Source organism: Panulirus ornatus, chromosome 48 (assembly GCF_036320965.1).
Source record: "Panulirus ornatus isolate Po-2019 chromosome 48, ASM3632096v1, whole genome shotgun sequence".
Taxonomy (NCBI): Eukaryota; Metazoa; Arthropoda; class Malacostraca; order Decapoda; family Palinuridae; genus Panulirus; species Panulirus ornatus.
In genome coordinates this window covers 13,616,810-13,638,787 of record NC_092271.1, presented here as the reverse complement: position 1 = coordinate 13,638,787, position 21,978 = coordinate 13,616,810, and the positions used below count along the sequence as shown (strand labels likewise).

Here is a 21,978-nt window from a genome sequence, read left to right as displayed (position 1 = left end):
TCAAGTGGTGGAATTACAGAATCATCTAAGGAGAGATGAGTTGTGAGGAGTTTCCAACAGAGATGGGTAGAAACTGGGTCTTGGAGGCATTAAACTTACAAGATTTTGTCTACGCCACTGAGATATCCTGTCTAAGTCTGAGTTTACTGAGGAGGCTGTGTCAAGACAAGTGCAGATTGAGTGAGAGAAGCAAGAGCAGGATTGAAGGATGTAGATGAATGCAGTGTTGAGTCATCAAAGAAAAAGTGTAGAGGACAGGACAGAACCTTGAGGGAAACCACTGCTGATGGAGGATAGGGGGTAGGCAGATCCATCAACAACCACAAAGATAGATTGGCCAGAGAGAAAGCTAGATATGAAGGAGCAAAGTGAGGGGAAGCCAAAAGAGGGGAACTTAGAGATGAGACCCTGATGCCATGGTGTCAAAAGCCTTAGATATGCTAAGGACAACTACACATGACTCCCCAAAATCTTTCAGGGATGATGACCAGACATTAGTAAACTATGAAAGAATATTACCAGTGGATTAAGCCTGGTGACCAGAGAGAAGACTGTGATTTTCAAGGTGTTTACGGTTATGGGAGTTGAAGAGGGATTCAAAGACTGGAATTGGTATATGTCAAAGCAATAGGACAATATTTAGAGGGGTCAAAATGGTCACCCTTCTTAGAGATGGGATGTATCAATGCATGCTTTCAAGGAGAAGGAAAAGTCTTGGTTTTTAAACATAAACAGAACAGATGAGCAAGCACAGATGCAAGTTCAGAGGCACACTCAGTACATGGGGACGGATGCCATCTGGACCATATGCTGTGCTTGTGTCCCAAGAAAGAAGTGCTTTTTGGACAGTCTGAAAAGAAATTACGGGAAGGGGCATAGGATTAGTAAGAGCATCAGGGGGTGAAGGAATGTTAGGGTCATTCAAGGTGGAGTTAGAGGAGAAACGGGAACCAAAAAGAGTTCTTTTGTCTATGGGAGAAACACATACTGTACCATCAGAGTGGAAAGGTGAAGGGGAGTTAGAGTGATTGAAGCTGTTAAGATGACCTTAGCTAAAGACCTGAAAGACCTATCAGTAGATGACGAGGAGAGGTTTTCAAACTTCCTTTGAATAAAGGAACACCTGGCCTCACGAATAACATGCTTGTAGTGATTACAGGAAGTGATAAAAGATGAATGGGAGCCAGAGGAAGGAGAGTTTTTCCAAGCCTGATCTGTCTGATCCCTTACCTGAATGGCCTCAGAACAGGAACAGTTGAACCATTTATTGGATGTAGAGGTCATCATGCAAGAAGAGGGGATAAATGCTTCCATTCCTGCAAGAATAGCCTCTGCTATGCATTTGGTGGAGACAGAAGCATCACCACATGAGACAATAATTTACCCGAGTCAAATTAAAAAAGTTACATAGTTATCCCAGTCAGCTTTTTTAGGTGCTTAGAAGGGGCTGCTGGAGGGGGAGGTGCCAGTAGAACAGATACATTCATGAGAGTGTGATAAGATGAACCAAATGGGAGTGAGATTATGTATTTACAGTGGGATAGACTAGAGGTGAAAAACAAATCCAGAGTATTAAGAGACTGGTCATGACAGACAAGAATATGGGTAGGGTGGGAGATAATTTGCTCTAAACATGCTATTAGGACCATTATTATATACTAAGCAAACTAATTTTCTTACCTGGGCCATCATCCTTTATCTGCAGCAGCTGTTCAACATCAGAAAGACTGTCTTCACTAATGCTTGGTGAATGGGAGCGAGATCGATCCTCACGCCTCTTGCTACGTTGTTTCTTATGTTTGTGGTGGTGTCTGAAATATCAAGATATCTCCTAGAGTGGAATTTCAGTACAAAATAGCCAAGAGTGATGCAGGTATATCAAAGACAAGGGATTAGGAGATTCGGCAGGGACCATCCTTCACTAAAATAGGAGAAAGCTATTTTCACAAGAAAATCGACTGATTAACAAAACCTGTAGACATTACCATAATCTAACTTACAAATTAGCTACATAGGCAATATACTTTATCATTTGGGAATGTCTTGGGAATAAAGTCAGGAATTGGTAAAAGGACAAAAACAAAGGAAGGAGTAGCACTACTCCTGAAGCAGATGTGGGAGTATGTGACGGAGTGTAAGACAATAAACTCTAGCCTGATACAGGTAAAGAAATATCAAAAAACTTGAACACAAATTTCTCTTGCATAGGAACAAAATCTTTCATTCTGAAAGGGAAAACAAAACAGGTTTAATAAAAGACAAGCCTTTTCTCAAGTGCTTTGCTTCTGCATTTGCAACAACACAGAGAGGGAAAATGCATGGTTGTAGATCATTTGTTATCAAAGTTAAACAAAAATATTTCAGATTCATGATACAGCTCCTGTTCGTAATTAAGAGTAGGAGATACAATTCTTGGGATTCCAACATAATATATTTTCCTTACTCTAAGCCCTAACTTGAATTTGAATTAAAATAACCTTTTTCCATTAATTTACAATTCTATTCCTAGGGAAGCTTAACTTTGGTGATGTTTCATTTGTTTATGGATTCTCAAAAAATATCTTTTACCTGACAGAAAGCTCTAAATAATAATGTGGTATCCCTAAACTTTACTCCTACTGCTTAAAATAAGTAACAAACAAAATTTTCAGATCTTTTTTCAGTATAATGGGTCATATTTAAGGTCTAGATAATGACATTAATACTAATAATTTTGACATACGTCATTCTGCATTTTATTGAAAGTTTTACCACTTGAGAACATTCCAAAAATACATGATACCATTTATGGATCTGGAGAAGGCATATGATAGAGTTGATAGAGATGCTCTGTGGAAGGTATTAAGAATATATGGTGTGGGAGGCAAGTTGTTAGAAGCAGTGAAAAGTTTTTATCAAGGATGTAAGGCATGTGTACGCGTAGGAAGAGAGGAAAGTGATTGGTTCTCAGTGAATGTAGGTTTGCGGCAGGGGTGTGTGATGTCTCCATGGTTGTTTAATTTGTTTATGGATGGGGTTGTTAGGGAGGTGAATGCAAGAGTTTTGGAAAGAGGGGCAAGTATGAAGTCTGTTGGGGATGAGAGAGCTTGGGAAGTGAGTCAGTTGTTGTTCGCTGATGATACAGCGCTGGTAGCTGATTCATGTGAGAAACTGCAGAAGCTGGTGACTGAGTTTGGTAAAGTGTGTGAAAGAAGAAAGTTAAGAGTAAATGTGAATAAGAGCAAGGTTATTAGGTACAGTAGGGTTGAGGGTCAAGTCAATTGGGAGGTGAGTTTGAATGGAGAAAAACTGGAGGAAGTGAAGTGTTTTAGATATCTGGGAGTGGATCTGGCAGCGGATGGAACCATGGAAGCGGAAGTGGATCATAGGGTGGGGGAGGGGGCGAAAATTCTGGGAGCCTTGAAGAATGTGTGGAAGTCGAGAACATTATCTCGGAAAGCAAAAATGGGTATGTTTGAAGGAATAGTGGTTCCAACAATGTTGTATGGTTGCGAGGCGTGGGCTATGGATAGAGTTGTGCGCAGGAGGATGGATGTGCTGGAAATGAGATGTTTGAGGACAATGTGTGGTGTGAGGTGGTTTGATCGAGTAAGTAACGTAAGGGTAAGAGAGATGTGTGGAAATAAAAAGAGTGTGGTTGAGAGAGCAGAAGAGGGTGTTTTGAAATGGTTTGGGCACATGGAGAGAATGAGTGAGGAAAGATTGACCAAGAGGATATATGTGTCGGAGGTGGAGGGAACGAGGAGAAGAGGGAGACCAAATTGGAGGTGGAAAGATGGAGTGAAAAAGATTTTGTGTGATCGGGGCCTGAACATGCAGGAAGGTGAAAGGAGGGCAAGGAATAGAGTGAATTGGAGCGATGTGGTATACCGGGGTTGACGTGCTGTCAGTGGATTGAATCGGGGCATGTGAAGCATCTGGGGTAAACCATGGAAAGCTGTGTAGGTATGTATATTTGCGTGTGGACGTATGTATATACATGTGTATGGGGGTGGGTTGGGCCATTTCTTTCGTCTGTTTCCTTACGCTACCTCGCAAATGCGGGAGACACCAAAAAAAAAAAAAAAAAAAAAAATTGTGAAATTAAAGTGCAGCCAAATTGGAACTTTCCATCTGAGAAAAGTATTGCCAGTTTTAATATATCAATAATGTGCAGTACAGTCTAGGAATCGGGGAAAAAACAGAAATGGAAATTCCTCTCTTTTACAGTAAAAGTTCATACATGTTAACTCTATTGTCAGGTCTGAAGTAATTATCAGTTTTCCAATAGAAATGTGTATACTTGTTAATTGACACCTAAACCACATCCACTCTACATGCTGTCAGACCTGGGAGATGGTGTGTCATCATATTGTAATTACATTGCAAATCAGTGTAAGGTAAAGCATTCACCGAATCTGTTTTTATTCAAGTGTATCACAAACTTTTCCATTAATCAACTCCAAATTTAATTAAGTATTGTATTCTATTTACAATAACCATGAAAATATAATGATAATCAAAATAGGTAATGAAAAAAATCACTAGAACTTATGTAAACCTCCCTAACAGTACAGCTTTATCTCAATTTCAATTGTCAACAAACAAATGACAGACAAAGCATCTATGTGATACCCAGTAACAGCCTATGACTTAGGTTACTTATTGAGATTAGGTGTAGTTTTTAAAGGTTTTGGTGTTATTTTGATAGTACAACACCTACTTTTACATTAATTATCCCCCAAATTCTCCCTGATCCAAATAACCCTTATCACCTTATTTGATACTGTGTAATAAAATATCATGCTCTATAAGTTATCATATTTCTTAATCAATAAACTAACATTTCAGAACAAAATCACTCCATATTCAAAACTAACAGTGATGTCGAGCTAACCTAATATATTACGAATCATTCAATATTCAAAGTTTGTTCCAATGTGTGGCTAAACCGTCACCTTACCATAAAAGGACTCAAGTATCCAACCTTCCAACCTGTGCAGTACAGTTAGAGCCTCCATAATGATGCAGTGGTTAGCCCTGCTGCCTAACAATCTAACGGGTCCAGGTTCAGATCTGAGACAATGCAACTGGTTCATAGATATCTTAGCTATTCACCCTTTCCCTTGGAAATTATCAATAGGCACTCGACGTGAGCTAAGGAAGAGATACTGGAAGATCACAATAGAAATGAGTAGAAATAATCTATTGGGATATTTTTTAACAGTTGCTCCTGCACTTCCAAACAGTATCTTATAGGACCTTATTCTGCAAAGGAAAAAACAATTCTCGGCTTTCTGAATAAACCGATGAGGAAACTTCGATGATCGTTAAGACCAATAATATGGCACACAAAAAGGAAATGAATACAATTCTTACCTGTGGTGATGTTTACCCTCTCGATCCTTTTCACGTGAGCCAGACCTTGAACGACGCTTCTTTTTCTTCTCTTTGCGTTCATCTCTGGTCCTATCCCGATCTTTCTCTTTATTCTTCTTAGATGACCCCATAATACTGTCCAATCAAATTATATGGGTGTTCTCTCTTCCCTAAGGGAACAAAACCTTAAGCGCACTACTATCCAACCTCCTGCTGCAGTGTTTACAAACGTTTCAACCAAAGGAGGCGAGAAATGCGTGTTGCAGTCGGATTTCTACCAGTGCATTCACTAGACATTCTTTTATTCTATAATTGATTTAAATAGAAATATATCTATGTGTTTTATTCACAAATTCGATTTCCTAGATGTAACGGCTTTCTGATAATGTAGTCTCAGGTGGAATATTTGTTTTTTTCTTATTGTCCCTGAAGTTGAATTTTCTTGAGAGGTGCACCCCAGCCTCCAGTTCTGAAGATGCTTGTGGTAATGTTAATTTCCTGGGAACGTCAGCAGTGTCAATTTAATTTTGTTTCTTTAAATGATACACCTACATAATATTGAATTCTCCCTCTATTTACTGTAGCGTGACCTGAGCGGACTCTTCTAAAAAAGATTTCAGTAGATGTCAAAAAAAAAGATCCACTTCTACGTGAAGGTTTTAACATTACGTATGTGAAACATTCATATATGTGGGGAAAATACTGAGGTAAAAAGTTGTAAAACAAAGATCACTGGCTGTACTGAGGGATGAAGTGCAGTCTTCCTATCTTGAACCTCCCCTCTCAACCCAACTCCTGAGCTTTAAACCCTCATCTGCTGTGAAAGATCCTTGGTTGTCCACGACATTGCTAATTTGCTATAATTTCTCACACTTCCCCAAATGAGACATTCACAAGATGATAAGTTGCATTCCTAGTCAGTCTCGTACTGCTTAAATTCATTCATAGTTTCCAGTGAAATATTTCCTTCGCTGCTCCTCGAGATTAATTTTTCTTTTTAATAATTTCATGATAGAATGTTTCCTTTCTTCATACGTCCCCGAACTTGAACATCTTTTTAAGCTATTAACCAAGAATGCTTTTAATGATTTGGTTCCTTGCCTCCTTTATTAGGTCGCAATTGGTGTGCTTTCTCGATTTTATCACCATTTTTATATTTACATTGTCTCTCAGTCTATGCGTGCGTGGGTGCACGTGTGTCCATCGGGACTGCAAGTGGGTGATCGGTATGTCATCTGCCTATGACCGGTGGATGACCAGCTGAAAACTGGTACGGAGTAGAACAAATAGTTCAATGACCCTTAACATTCAAAGATAATATCCAAGAATCTTTTTTTTTTTTGTTTGTTTGGCGACTGAATAAATGAGAAGTCAGGTATTTTGTTAGTACTGTCATTGGTTCATTTAAGCATTGAGCACTTCCCAGTCGGCCATAAGCGTGTAGATGGTGCTACTGACCCCAGTACTTACCAGTGGACATAAGTACATAAGTTGGTGTCGAAAACGTATATCTCATGACTTTTTGACAGTAATGAATGTGAGAATTCTCCACACAGTTTAGTCAGACGACACTGCCTATTACAAGTAGGGTTGAAGCTGCAACACTAAAGGAATGGCCACCTGATATCTACAATCAACGCAACAGTTGACAACATAGACACTTCCCCATGAGAATCCCTTCCTTCTCACAGAAGTTTGCTCCCAAAGGCGTTCCTCCCATTTGCACGCTAACCTGTTCAATTTGACCTTTTCAAATTAGACCTATCTTTTGTCGCTGTTGTTGTCTACATGTTATGGACTTCCTATTTTAAGTGTTGTATAAATTAAGAAGAAAAAAATGAGGTAGTAACGTCAATAGCTGAAGAGGCAAAACAATACCTAGGAACAGAAGGCAAGACTCACGTTTAGATTTCTTTATTTTGCATTTCTTCGACTTAACTTTTGAGAAACTTTGCACTAATTTACCTTGAGGTTACTTATACGCCCAGATAAGTGTCTTTGATGATACAAAGTAAACCACATAGGAAAGTTAACACATGTTATGGCTAAGTTAACACAGGCTTTCCTGGTAATCAAAATCTGAAATGTTAAGAATACGAACCAAACCTACGCAACCTAAAGTATCTAGCAACCTTAATGTTAGATTTAATCTGCCAACTACAGTATACTAAGATTGATGAATTAGGTTTTTGTTCGTACTGAACTATCATATTCCGTCGACTATCTCTCCTGCCACCAGTCCTATTCTTGATATGCAATCACAATGTCCTTATTCTCTTTCGTGTAGACTTCGCGGCTACTTAATCCATGTGTTCAAAATTCTGAACAAGTTCGATAAAGAATATCACGAACATCTTTTCGAAATGCCAGAAAATACGATTACCAGGACAAATGGAATAAAAGTCAAAGCTAAAAGATGTAGTACGAACGTGGGAAAAAAGCTTCTTTTCCTATAGCTGTGTTGAGTATTGGAATAAGTAACTGTCAGACGTAGTGAATGCTTTAAGTATAGATACCTTCAAAAGTCGTATGGGCAAATGTCTTATAAATTCACGTATACTGTAAGAAAAACGTCAGAAACAAACTGTATAAACGACAGCGTTAACGGGGACACTGGAAGGCTAATTTTCAGCAGCGGGGAGTTGGTGATAAGTCTTAAAAAACTGATGAGCGGAATTACATTTTCTTGTCAAATTAAACTTCTTTTTACCAGACAACCCAGTCGTGGGCCAATCATGCCACCTTTTGTCTGTGTTTCTTACATAAACTCATGTACAATGAGCTACTATAACAGCATCGACACCAAAACCGTATCTAAGATCGGAACATTTCTTCCTGAAGTTGAGTCAAGGAAACGCTTAAAGGGATATAATATGGAGTGCAATACCGTCTTTAGTAATATACAACATCTGATCATTTAGTCACCTTGTGAGAGATAAGTTTCTGGAATCTATACGTGAAAGAGATCTAGGGAACGGTAGAACCAACCACGCACCAGGAGAATCGTAAAACAGGCAAGCTGCTGGGAAATAAGTGAATCGCGCTAAAGTATACGAATGAGAAAATGTTTGGTAAAGCGCTGCAATTCAAGGATCGTATAAGGGGAAATGCCCGTGATAATAGTGGAGTTGTAGGGACAAAACTGTAACAGAGATGAGGTCTATTCTATTCTTTCCGAAGGGGATTACAAGATAGCGAGGAGGAAAGAGAAGACTAAACTAACTCCCAGACTAAAGAAGAGGATTGGCCTTCTTACTCCCAGACACCAACAGATGGCCCGTTCAGACAACACATTATAGGATGCGTTACTGTGGGATAGAAGTGCATAGTGGTTCTGATCATATAAAATAATTCTCCAAAATTTTTGAACAAGCCAAAACAAATGTACAATGTTGATAACGAAATAAAGCCAGTAAAATACTAGTAAGGAGAGATTTTGGTTACAAGTAATAGACTTGGGGATCTTGGATTCTCATGGAGACAGAGTTATGGAAACATGTCTTGCGAATGCCAAGGTAGCGAGGGGAGACTGCATCAACCTGCAAGGGGACGTATGCAAACTGGTCTGATTCAGTGTTGATGAAATTCAACCATAGTAAATGTAAAGTAGTGAGGTTGGGAGACTGCGGAAGATAACTGCATATCTAGTCGGAAATAAGTTGCAGGACTTTGTATACGAGATTTGAGAGTAGCTATAGCCCAAACCTGTCGCCAGTGTCCAACATTAGAGAACAATAAAGGATACAAACTGTGTGCTGGCAAATAAGAGAGCAGGACGCAATTATATGGATCAGAAAATATTCGTTAAGCTGTTCACATCCAGTATTAGGCCTAAACTAGAATATGCTTCTCAAGTTTGGTCACCGCACCTACAGAAGCACAAAGAACCAGTAGAGAAGATACGGAAGAGGGCAACACCGAGTTACGAGAGCTTAGTTACAGGGTAAGGCCAGAGGCCTTAAATTTTCTGCCATGGGAAAGAGAAGAGTAAAAGGTGTGTGTCCACACATTTTAAGTTTTCAGACATGAATACATCTAACATATATTTTGTTCAATGATGTCAAAAGCGAACACTTATTCGAAACTACAAGCCATAGTATGAAGCTAAACAAGACTTTTATTCGAAAAGATGTAAGAATAGTGAAAGAACGGAAATAACCTGAATGCTGAAGTTGTGAATGTGGAGACTATACGTAAGTCTGAAATGTGCATGATAGTGACAGTTCAGGAGATGGAGCCCTCCCGCACAAAACAATTACGAATTACAGACACACACAATATGCAGAAGCAAGTATTTAGAAAATGGTAAATTTCTATTAGTATGCGATATTCAGTTAAAAAGATATAATCTTTGTTGTACATGATTATCGTCAACACAGGAAGCATTTCCTTGCATCATGACAAATCTCTGTATTTACTCAAAGCACATATAAAATAAGTAACTATACATGAGACTTTTACAATTCTCTTTTTTTTTTTGTCATTTGTGTAAAGATAAACAAGAACATAGAAAATGAGAGTGTATTACATAAGATGGCGGTACATTTAACGGATACAGAAAAGACAAGATTTAAATATAAACATCAAGACAACATAGATATGTATTCTTGAACCTTGTGCAGTCGCCATGACTGAAGATTATGTACAAAATATGGCCGTATTCCCACATACATTGTAATGAGGATTTACTTTTTTTTATTTGTTATTAGTTAATTATACAATGGTAGATACATGATACCTGTTACCAGGGGGTGTTAGACTGGCTGTCCTCACGTCTGTGCAGGTGGTGACGCCCGTTATCAACCCATTTCATCTTAGTAACAGTTATGAGGGGAGGGGTGAGCACCTGCCCAACACGACCTCCTGGATGTGGGGAGTCGTCCTCCGGGCTACATGGGATTCCACGGTAGACGTCTTCTTGCCTCCGTCACCTGGTATACACTCAATCTTCCCCCTGAGTGTATACTAAGCACTGGGGCAGCGTTGAGTGCATGCACGCTGCATAAGGACCTTCATGCGCGCGCACACATACCAACACGGCGCTCAGTATCACAGGCCGAGGTGTCCAGCGTCCATCCCGCCGACTAGGCTTGCGCGTCATGTGGCCAGCCACCACCGTATACGACAGATATGATAAACAAATGGAAGTTGTGATCGTGACATTTTAATGCGCTATATGCTACGTGAGTGTTAGGTGAAGTCTGCCACTCGAGCGACGTTCTTCAGCTGTTAGTGGACGGGATAGACGTAGGAGTAACTCCACGGATTGTAATGTTTACCGGCAAGAATCGCGTCTATCGAAATCTCACAGCTCTAATTTTTCCCCTGTGAGGATGTGTTTGGTTTCCAGTTCGTCACTAAGTTGCAACCTCAGTGTCAACAGAGTCTGGCATGTCAGAGGCAGTGTATGAAGTCTGCAGCTTAGGCGGAGCTGTGACAGATAACCTGCACACAAGAACCGATTTATCTCTCACATTTTCACACGTCCTGTGCACCACACTGTCAGTGGAGCCCCTGACAGACCACAGATGTCTCCGGTCTGTGGTTGGCAGGGCTTTGGCGACGCCACAGGTGAACATACGGACAGTGTGGGAGGCAAGGCCACACCAGCAGCACAGGTGTCTCCCGACTGTGGTTGGCAGGGCCCTCCTCCCACGGCTGGTGGGTCGTGGAGCCACTGGTAACTGCTTGTTTGTTTTATGATCTTCGATGATTCATCATTCACGATTCCAGACGACTGGTGGCCTACAGAATCTTGTTGTGAGAGTCACCAACACAGACGGTCTTATGGGCCTTGGATCTGCCTGATTCGTCATCAGATACATCACACAAGTCCCCAGGCAGTGGATGAAGAGGACGTTATCACTCCACGTCCCCAGGCCATAGTTAGGGCGGCTGGCATCACACTGCCGACGTCTGTGGGTAAGTAGGCTGTAAGGCCACCTCGAAGATTCCCAGGACGTGGATGGGCGGGCCAAGGTCTTCACACAACAGTTCTGTGGGGGGCGTGGTTGATGGGGTCATCTCGTGGAGGTCATCGTCAGGCTGTGATCACACGCCTTAGAACTTCAGGTTTAAGGTTGGACGGTTAATGGTCGACATCATGGGTGTCCCTTGACCCATACAGACTAGCCGTGGTCACCCTGAGGACATCCCCAGGTGGCGATGGTCGAGAAGTGATCATACGACAGTCTCAAGGGCATGGTTGTCAACGCCCTGGACTTGTGAGTGTCTCGGGGTGTTATCCGGGCTGGGGCGGTGCGAGAGGGACGTCTCCAGGATGATGGTACACTTGGTGCTCTTGCGGCGGCGGCAGGCGGGCTGTCCCCGACGCCGCAAGCGGTACTGCCGCCATCGCTTCCGCAGTAGATCCCGCACCTCGCTGTTCAAGAAGCAGTACAAGACCGACACGATCACGCCCTGTTGGGAGAGCAACATTCTCGGTTATCACGGACTCAACAATGTCCCGAAAAATTGCATGAAATGTTGTCGGTCGTGCGTAAGAGGAAGGGAAGAAGGCAGGACTCACCTGGGAGGTCTGGGGGAGGGTAAGACTCACCTGGGAGGTCTGGGGGAGGGTAAGACTCACCTGGGAGGTCTGGGGGAGGGTAAGACTCACCTGGGAAGTCTGGAGGAGCAGGACTCACCTGGGAAGTATGGGGGAGGGTAGGACTCACCTGGCAAGTCTGGAGGAGAGCAGGACTCATCTGGGAGGTCTGGGGGAGGGCAGGACTCACCTGGGAGGTCTGGGGGAGGGTAAGACTCACCTGGGAGGTCTGGGGGAGGGTAGGACTCACCTGGGAGGTCTGGAGGAGAGCAGGACTCACCTGGGAGGTCTGGGGGAGGGCAGGACTCACCTGGGAGGTCTGGGGGAGGGTAAGACTCACCTGGGAGGTCTGGGGGAGGGTAGGACTCACCTGGGAGGTCTGGAGGAGAGCAGGACTCACCTGGGAAGTATGGGGGAGGGTACGACTCACCTGGCAAGTCTGGAGGAGAGCAGGACTCACCTGGGAGGTCTGGGGGAGGGCAGGACTCATCTGGGAAGTCTGGGAGAGGGCAGGACTCACCTGGGAAGTATGGGGAGGATAAGACTCACCTGGAAAGTCTGGGGGAGGGTAGGACTCACCTGGGAGGTCTGGGGGAGGGTAAGACTCACCTGGGAGGTCTGAGGGAGGGCAGGACTCATCTGGAAAGTTTGGGGAGGGCAGGACTCACCTGGGAGGTCTGGGGGAGGGCAGGACTCACCTGGGAGGTCGGGGGAGGGTAGGACTCACCTGGGAGGTCGGGGGAGGGTAGGACTCACCTGGAAAGTCTGGAGGGGAGGCATCACTCATCTGGGAAGTGTGGGGAGGGTAGGACTCAACTGGGAAGTCTGAGGGAGGGTAGGGCTCACCTGAGAAGTCTGGGTGAGGGCAGGATTCAACTAGAAAGTCTGGGGGAGGGTAGGGCTCATCTGGGAGGTCTGAGGGAGGGCAGGACTCATCTGGGAAGTCTGGGAGAGGGCAGGACTCACCTGGGAAGTCTGGGAGAGGGCAGGACTCACCTGGGAAGTATGGGGGAGGATAAGACTCACCTGGAAAGTCTGGGGGAGGGTAGGACTCACCTGGGAGGTCTGGGGGAGGGCAGGACTCACCTGGGAAGTCTGGGGGAGGGCAGGACTCACCTGGGAAGTATGGGGGAGGATAAGACTCACCTGGAAAGTCTGGGGGAGGGTAGGACTCACCTGGGAGGTCTGGGGGAGGGTAAGACTCACCTGGGAGGTCTGAGGGAGGGCAGGACTCATCTGGAAAGTTTGGGGGAGGGCAGGACTCACCTGGGAGGTCTGGGGGAGGGTAAGACTCACCTAGGAGGTCTGGGGGAGGGCAGGACTCACCTTTGAGGTGTGTGGGGGGGGGGGGAATTCACCTGGAGGTCTGGAGGAGGGAGGGCAGGTCTGGAAGAGGTAGGGCAGGACCCACTCGGAGGTCTGGGGGAGGGAGGGCAGGACCCACCTGGGAGGACTGGAGGATGGCGTTGGTCAGCATGTAGGCGCCCTCCAGGTGGCCGTTGTCGCCGGGATTGACAGCGAAGAGAAGGTTGGTAATGCCCAGCAGCGGGAACAGCACCACCGTCGCCCGGATGGCCTTCCTGCAACACCAATAACACAATATTCAGTGCCTCTCTGTGGCTCATGTTGAACTATACATTGTTCACGTAAATCTCTAAACGCAATATCGACCAGGGAGTGACGAAGCACATACTTTTCCGCATGAATATGATGCAGCCGTTCATAAACCACTACTGCCGTGAGATCACACTCCTCACAGAGCGCTTGACAGCAGGACACAGTTTATGTTGGTGTGGGTTGTGCCACACACGTTCTACCGTGTGTATCACTACTCACAACAAACATCGGTGAGCGAGTGAATCCCACACTGAAGCAACGGGATCTCGTTTCGAATTCTGTTCGTAACGATTTTCAAGTCTTTCTGATGTTTACATTGCCCTGGCGTCACAGCGGTGAGGGAGCAGCGAGTGTGTGGTACACTGTAGTGTCGTTTGACGTGTGTAAAACAAACTTTTTTTGTCATACTTTTCTTTTTGAAAGTTTCTCTCATGGACAACAATTCTCATGGAGGACAGGCTTTCACCAAACCCAGAAGCGCCTTAGCTTATAGGGAAGAGCGGAAAAGAGACTTAGGAGATTATTTCTCAAAGATGTTGAGAAGCCTTCCTTTTTAAGAAGGGTTAAGGAGTGTCTGTTGGGAATGGTACGAAGATGTGAAGAGTTCCGAACTCAGTGGGAGAGAGAGAGAGAGAGAGAGAGAGAGAGAGAGAGAGAGAGAGAGAGAGAGAGAGAGAGAGAGAGAGAGATGGCAACAGTCCATCTTCGAGTTACCGACGGCCACATACTAATTAGGTGAAGCAACGCTACGTTGTCTACCTGATAGCAGGACCCTGCCAGTTCTCAGGAGAGGACATTGGAGTTATTAATGAAAGAGAACCATCTCTGTGGCGCAGGGCAAGTGAACCATGTTGCCACGTCAAACTAAAAGCGTGTATAAATCTAATCAAACGAGGGTAAGATGTCTCCGGCCATCAACTGAACACCCCTACGTCCGGAGGGTAGTATTTTACAGGCTGGCTACTGTCTACAGTCTACTGACACGGAGGGTGTAAGATGGCTCCGGGAAGTACTTCAACACTCCTTAGTGATAGTACTTCTCTGGAGGGCTGCTGTCTTACAAGTAGTACGCTGGGTCTGACTGTCTCTCGAAGAAAACTTTGGAAAATCAGACAGTGAATTTAGGCAGAAGCCATTGTTCTAGACTACCGAACCTAACCTAACCTAACCTAACTAAGCCTGAAGAGTTAACGTATATGATGGTGGTGTGGTGTCCAACCCATCAGCCCCTACACAAACAGGCGTCTCCCTGATGTACCATTTACTCATCTAATTTGGAAGTTTCAACCAATCGAACCTTCAAGTCCTCTCCTCAAGCTTACCTATAATACCCGACGACAGGAAAGAGAACTGGCCAGTAACCAAGAGAGACACAGGCGAACCATATCAAGCACTTGCTCAACGCGACAGCAAACACAGCATCTAAATGCTGGGGTTCAGCTCGGCCAGAGCCGGCACTTCCTTCAAGGTCTTACCGGATATTAAATTCAGGCCGATTTGCAGCGTAGCCGACGGTCGGGTAGTGTTGTAACTTGCTGTATATCTGGCGACGGCTGGCCAAGTGTGGGTGAGGACATTCCTGCGTCGCTATGGAGTTCTCGTCACGACGACAGTGGAGGAGAGGGCTAAAGTCTCTACTCCTCCTGTGGCTGTTGGACTCAGTGTCTGTGGGACAACTCAGCGAGTCCCACTCGGGGTCGTTTTCTCCGTAGGAAGAATTGACTTTCAGATGTGTATTGAGGGTAGTTGTTTGTGGGTGTTGTTGTTCCTGATGACACTCGGTATCTGAAGAGGAGTTCTTTGGTTTATGAGCAGTCTGTTGTTGTTGTGGGTGATGGTGGGTATGTTGGTGCGCGTGGAGTACCTTGTGTCTGTTGTGTCGCTGGAGGAGAGGACGCTGGCTCGGTGCGCTGCTGGAGAGTTGGACGCGAGGAAAAAAAGAAAAAAGGTTTCACGTTAGTCATCTCGGAAAAAACAGTTCCATTTCATTGTTAAACTCTCAACAGTTACTCGTACTACAATGAGATAACACAGTAGCTAAAACTATCATTAACATTTAATATTCAATTATCATTTAATGTTTGATCTTCGATTAACATTTAATATTTGATATTAAGAATATTGATGAAGTGGTTGAACTTTGATTTTCTGGATTAATGAAATATGCTTGACTGAATTAGACTCTTCAGGTCAGGGAGGGAATCATGAGTGTGTGTGTGTGTGTGTGTGTGTGTGTGTGTGTGTGTGTGTGTGTGTGTGTGTGTGTGTGTGTGTGTGTGTGTGTGTGTGTGTGTGTGTGGTTATTTTCCAAATCTGGAGACGACTTAGCCTTTAGTGGGGGGGAGGGAGGGGGTGACGACAGAGGAGAAGGCAGAACCACGGAGACAGACCAGGTCAGCCTGGGTCAAGGGATGTGGCGTGCTCAGGAGGTCGTCACACAATGGCAGACTGTCATGACTGGAGCATGGCACGCCTACGTCTGCTGACTTTCCACACTGGCAGAATCCCTTCTCATGACTGGAAGTCTCACTTATGACAAGGGTTGTGGCATTGGTGGAAAAAAACCCATAAATAAACATGGCAGAGTTGTGACAGTGTTGGAAGTCCTAGTTACAGTGGACTGTGGTGCTGGAGAACGTGTTAGCTGTTTTACAGGTATGACAGTGAGTGAAGAAGCCCAGGTTATGGTAGGTCTGTCATGGATGGGTGGGCTTCCGCAGCGCTCAGGAAGCGAGCCACGTCCAGAGGGCAAGACCACCGTTCATAAAGTGTGATGATGTGCCTTTGGTTTTTTTTTGAGGGACGACGAGTACTGGACACATGAGGAGTAGGTGTTCAGTGTCTTTGCATGTGAAAGTTGTATTTTGAGGAGGAGTGTCGAGTGTTTTGTGTAATGTTGGAAGGACGAGTAGTGTCCAAATCACAAACGAGAAAGTGTAACACGTACATGTTTAGGAGCGTAGTTTCAGCTGGGTGTACGTATGTCTGGTGGAAGCTGGGGTTACCACCGAGATCGGGGCTGATTGCTACGTGTCAGATGATTGTCGTGTGAATATGTCCATGTTGTGTTTGTAGGAAGAGGGTGGGAGGGGGAGTCTACGAGGTGTTGGTGGTAAGTAGTTGGTTGTGTGATGTGAATACTTCACCAGTACCACTACCATAGCTAGTAGCAGTAATATCAGTACTAGCAGTAAAGCTACCACAAAGGAGGAACCTTATTCCAATCATGTATGAGCTATAAAGCAATGCTAAACTACTGATGCAACTCAGGAAATGTAGCGGAGGCTGTGACAGGTGCGTGTGTGTCCGGGAGATGTGTGTGTGTGTGGACGGCTCACCTGACTTGCCTGGTGCGGACGGCGTCACCAGCCCGCAGCTTGGTCACCAGGATCCTGATGATGTTGATCAGGAAGAGCAGGTTGATCTGCGGGCACACCACACCACCAGTGTTAGTGAGGCAGGAGACACCAGGTCACCTGCTTAGTACAGATACTCTCCCTAGTTATGACGGCTCCTACTGACACGGTAAGACCAGAGGTCGTTGGAGGAGATGAACCTCTAGTGATGCTATAAAGTTCATAAGGTCATCAAATCTATCACATGTAATAGATCGTAGGCTCAAGACACTGATGCTATAAAGTTCATAAGGTCATCAAATCTATCACATGTAATAGATCGTAGGCTCAAGACACTGATGCTATAAAGTTCATAAGGTCATCAAATCTATCACATGTAATAGATCGTAGGCTCAAGATTCTCAGTATCAAGTGGTGATAGGTCAAGCGTCTCTACCCCGTACTGAATATCTGTTAACCCACGAGACACAGATCTTCTGCAGAGAGACACACTGATATTTACCGTCTTCAACCTCGCACTCGGCAAAGCAATTTCCGGGATGAGGAAGCACCGCCCACAGGACGGTACGAGGCAAATAACACAGCCTTAGGTCTTGCAGTACGTACGTCAATGGTAAATGCTCCTTCAGGACGTGGAGGATGATATGGACGCACCCCCCCAGGGGAGTGGAGGATAATATGGACGCTTCCCTAAGAGCCTTACACAACGGATATATATATATATATATATATATATATATATATATATATATATATATATATATATATATATATATATATATATATATATATATATATATATATATATATATATATAAGAAGACGCCCGTTGGGAAAGTAGACGTAATCAGATTGCACCCAGCACTGTGGACTTGTGATTCACTGATTCTGATTCTCCAGTAGTATTACGCACATACACACATCCACACGTATACGTACACAACATACACACATATACGTACACAACATACACACATATACGTACACAACGCACACACACACACACACACACACATACACACACATGCAGTCCTGCAAACACACAAATGTAAAAGCCTCGCTCTACACACAGACATGCAATTACAATTATGTGTGTGTTTCTTTGTTTGTGTGTGTGTGTGTGTGTGTGTGTGTGTGTGTGGACAGAAAGGGAAGGATGACGAAGGAACCCCCTGTGGTAAAGTACGGACCCCGTTGACCGTGATAGGAAGCAGGGACAACTTACCCGGCTTAGATATGTCCATAAGGTAATGGCTGGTGACCTTAGACAACACTTCATTAGGTGGGCTATTCTCACAGTGGGTGGCGGATGATCAAGGAGAAATTAAGTACGGGTAACATTAGCTTCGAGATCTGATGGTTCCTTCGGGGAGAATGGTCAAGGACACTCACCGAGTGAGACCCAGCTGGAAGGACAGCGACCAGCAATCATCATAAAACATATCCATCCGCTTCTTCTAACCTCGCAGAAATGGATACAACTTTTTACCTCCACACAAGCAAGCCCTGAGGACCGCGACACCCAACACCGTCCCGGTTGACAGCAGGGACACTGGAAGCAGACAGGTGTGTTTCGTCTTTGTCAATGGAGCAGACAGGTGTTTCGTCTTTGTCAATGAAGCAGACAGATGTGTTTCGTATTTGTCAATGAAACAGACAGGTGTGTTTCGTCTTTGTCAATGAAGCAGACAGATGTGTTTCGTCTTTGTCAATGAAGCAGACAGATGTGTTTCGTCTTTGTCAATGAAACAGACAGGTGTGTTTCGTCTTTGTCAATGAAGCAGACAGGTGTGTTTCGTCTTTGTCAATGAAACAGACAGGTGTGTTTCGTCTTTGTCAATGAAGCAGACAGATGTGTTTCGTCTTTGTCAATGAAGCAGACAGATGTGTTTCGTCTTCTTAGGATGACTAACACCTTTCAAGCCACGGCGCCTGATTAGGTTTGGCCAGACCTGGTACGTGGGTGTGTAGATCAAATAGCATAGCCTAATCCTCTTTCGCATTGATCCTGCCTCACACACAGTAAATCCAGCTTCGTATGTCCTGCACACTCGTCCCGGTCCATAAGAAGAGTCGCTCGGACACTAGAGACTACAGGCTAGAACCTTTATCTTACGTCACTCGTAAAAATCTTGGGTCCGTGATCTCTACCAGATGACGAAATTCTTCGCTGAATATCCGTCACAGTTGATGAGAGTTTGATGAATCCAAGACGAGGCGCTGAACAGCCTAACTCCTCGCTCTTCGTTCCACCACCCGGCACTTGACACCAGGTAGAGCCAAAGTTGTTTGTGTCATCTGGACATCACTGGTGCCTTTGACTACCTTTGATGTTGAGGACTACTAAAGAAACCAGTTAAGATGGCGTGTATGGTAACAATTTACGACTTCTCGAAAACAGTCTTCAAAAACTGTGTGGTATTCGACGAGGCAGTGCTCAAAGCTATTCGATACGTGTTATGGTACCAATGGGTAGTGTGTAGATGGCCTATTATGCTGTACTTTTAAGGTTAGGTTACAGAAGAGTTGTGCTTCAGGTGTCCCTTTATTGACGTCATACGTTTTAGGGTGGGCTACCAATGTATTTAGTATTTAGGTGTCCTGTTATGCAATGATTTTCAAGGTAGGCTACCAATGGGTAGTGTTTTAGGTGTCCTGTTATGCAATGACTTTTAAGGTAGGCTACTAATGGGTAGTGTTTTAGGTGTTCTGTTATGCAATGACTTTTAAGGTAGGCTACCAATGGGTAGTGTTTTAGGTGTTCTGTAATGCAATGACTTTTAGGGTAGGCTACCAATGGGCAGTGTCTAGGTGTCCTATGCAATGCCTTTTAGGATGGCCTTTTCATGAGTGGTTAAGTCAATGCTTATGAATTAAGCTGCCCGTAATACTTTGTGCAAACCTTTCTGGCTACCATGTGTCTGTGCTACAGCACTTGAAGGTAGTTATGACATCACTATCCAATCAATTACCGTGTGCAGCACTGCTGTTGTGGTTATCTGGTGAGAGGACCAGACTCACTCGTCAAGCGCCAAATATCTCTCACACATACAGGCTGCTGTAACCGTAAATGAGACGATAGCGTAGAAAACAAACAGAAAAACGATATTGTATGATCCAGCACCGGAGGAACCAAGAACATATCGTCATCACACACTCTCTCCTATACCATGACTACCTTAGTGTCCATATCTTTCCTGGAACCACTCTGAAGCTTTCGAGAAAAATAGCTCGTGTTGTAAACGCTGGACGCCTCCTGTTATGATCTCGTAAATATTTCCCCCGAAGTCTCTGCCGTCAGGAATGACCTTCTCGCTTGGAAATAAGGCGGTATCAGTGATGCGTAAACCAAGGCCCTCTAGCCATTACATCGTAGGGGTGACCATGGCTGCTTAGGTTTGTTGAGTAAACACGGATGAAGACAGTCACATGGCGTGAGCGCTTGTGAAATGAATCATTCTATTGAGAACGAAACATCACCGACGAAGATTTAGCAATCACGTCAGCCGCTTGTAGGAGAATACTTCACTATGTAAAGAGCGAAAGCTTCAGAATGCATAACAACGTAAAAGACGGTTCGCAAAAGACGGTTCGCATCTTCCTTTTCCTCGGATGGCATCTTAGTCTACTAAAACAAAGTTGAGGAGGAGAACGCAACGGCTTACCGCCAGCCTAATCAACCTACCCGACCACAAAGACTTACCACGTCAGTACAGTCTACTGTATGGTAGAGTCGTCGCGGGTTTGCAAACCCGATGTCCCTCACCACACCCCTATCGTGGTCCACCTGTGGCGGCTGTCCACAGACCGAGAACCACAGGGCCGTCAGCAAACACTCTCGGAAACATTACTTGTTCAACCATCCTCTAATCCCACGTCTTACCTGGCACAAGTTTACGTAAGGAAGATACCGGCTTACACGTACCTGACCTGATCATAAGACAACATCCTTGTGTGTGTATATCATACGGTAGACTCTCCTACCACCTAAAAGCATCCATGATGTTTTCCGACATACGGTTATATCAGTAAGAAATAACTTTACATCTTAATGGACAAAGAGAGTTCTCTACGGTCAGGATTTGAAACAGCTGAGGTAAGACGATGAGTTCTTTACTTCAAAGGATGGAGTGAAGGTACTAATGTCTGTCACTAGAAATTTAGTGACTAGGAGATAGATAGATAGATAGAGAGAGAGAGAGAGAGAGAGAGAGAGAGAGAGAGAGAGAGAGAGAGAGAGAGAGAGAGAGAGAGAGAGAGAGAGAGAGAGAGCACTTCCGTGGTGTAGCGGTTAGCGTTCCACACCGTGACGTATTCACGGGCCGCCCGGGGACGAAGGCGCAGGTTCGAATCCTGGTTGTACCAGTCGGTCCACAGTCAAGCCAGCTGTTCATCCACCCCTAGGGGTTGGTCGATAAAATGGGTACCTGGTTCATGCTTGAACAGATAAGTAGACAGATAAAATATATATATATATATATATATATATATATATATATATATATATATATATATATATATATATATATATATATATTTATATATATATATATATATATATATATATATATATATATATATATATATATATATATATATATATATATATCTTTCTTTTCTTTCAAACTATTCGCCATTTCCCGCATTAGCGAGGTAGCGTTAAGAACAGAGGACTGGGCCTTTGAGGGAATACCCTCACCTGGCCCAATTCTCTGTTCCTTCTTTTGGAAAACTAAAAAAAAAAAAAGAGAGGAGAGGATTTCCAGCCCCCCGCTCCCTCCCCTTTTAGTCGCCTTCTACGACACGCAGGGAATACGTGGGAAGTATTCTTTCTCCCCTATCCCCAGGGAACATATATATATATATATATATATATATATATATATATATATATATATATATATATATATATATATATATATATATATACGAACATAGTGCACAGAAACGCGCAACTTCATCGAACATACAAACCTCCAACAGCCGGGATCGGACCCGGGACTCCTGTGCAAGAGGCGGGGATGCTAACCGATAGGCTATGGGCGTGGCTAATAGGAAATAACTATTCGAATACTATGTTCTCGAATACCATTCGTCTCA

The 21,978-nt window shown here is 44.1% G+C and overlaps 2 protein-coding genes across 4 annotated transcripts in view; both read right to left on the bottom strand.

Annotated features, from left to right (window-relative positions):
* LOC139764109 (U4/U6.U5 tri-snRNP-associated protein 1) overlaps nt 1–5,603 on the bottom strand; it is a 31,807-nt gene extending 26,204 nt beyond the window's left edge. For both annotated transcript variants that reach the window (XM_071690604.1, XM_071690603.1), the window contains exons 1-2: nt 5,359–5,603; nt 1,681–1,811 (exon numbers count right to left, since the gene is read on the bottom strand). In XM_071690604.1, the coding sequence (XP_071546705.1) occupies nt 1,681–1,811; nt 5,359–5,489 (262 nt within the window). In that variant the 5' untranslated portion in view covers nt 5,490–5,603. The remainder of the gene's footprint in view (nt 1–1,680; nt 1,812–5,358) is intronic.
* A 4,265-nt stretch (nt 5,604–9,868) lies between these two features.
* The window catches only part of LOC139764008 (corticotropin-releasing factor receptor 1-like), a 102,782-nt gene continuing 90,672 nt past the window's right edge, over nt 9,869–21,978 (bottom strand). The window contains exons 9-12 of one of the 2 annotated variants that reach the window (XM_071690477.1): nt 16,861–16,946; nt 14,998–15,435; nt 13,350–13,485; nt 9,869–11,778 (exon numbers count right to left, since the gene is read on the bottom strand). In XM_071690477.1, coding sequence (XP_071546578.1) covers nt 11,539–11,778; nt 13,350–13,485; nt 14,998–15,435; nt 16,861–16,946 — 900 coding nt within the window. In that variant the 3' untranslated portion in view covers nt 9,869–11,538. The remainder of the gene's footprint in view (nt 11,779–13,349; nt 13,486–14,997; nt 15,436–16,860; nt 16,947–21,978) is intronic. The other variant, XM_071690478.1, reaches the window with a different exon arrangement.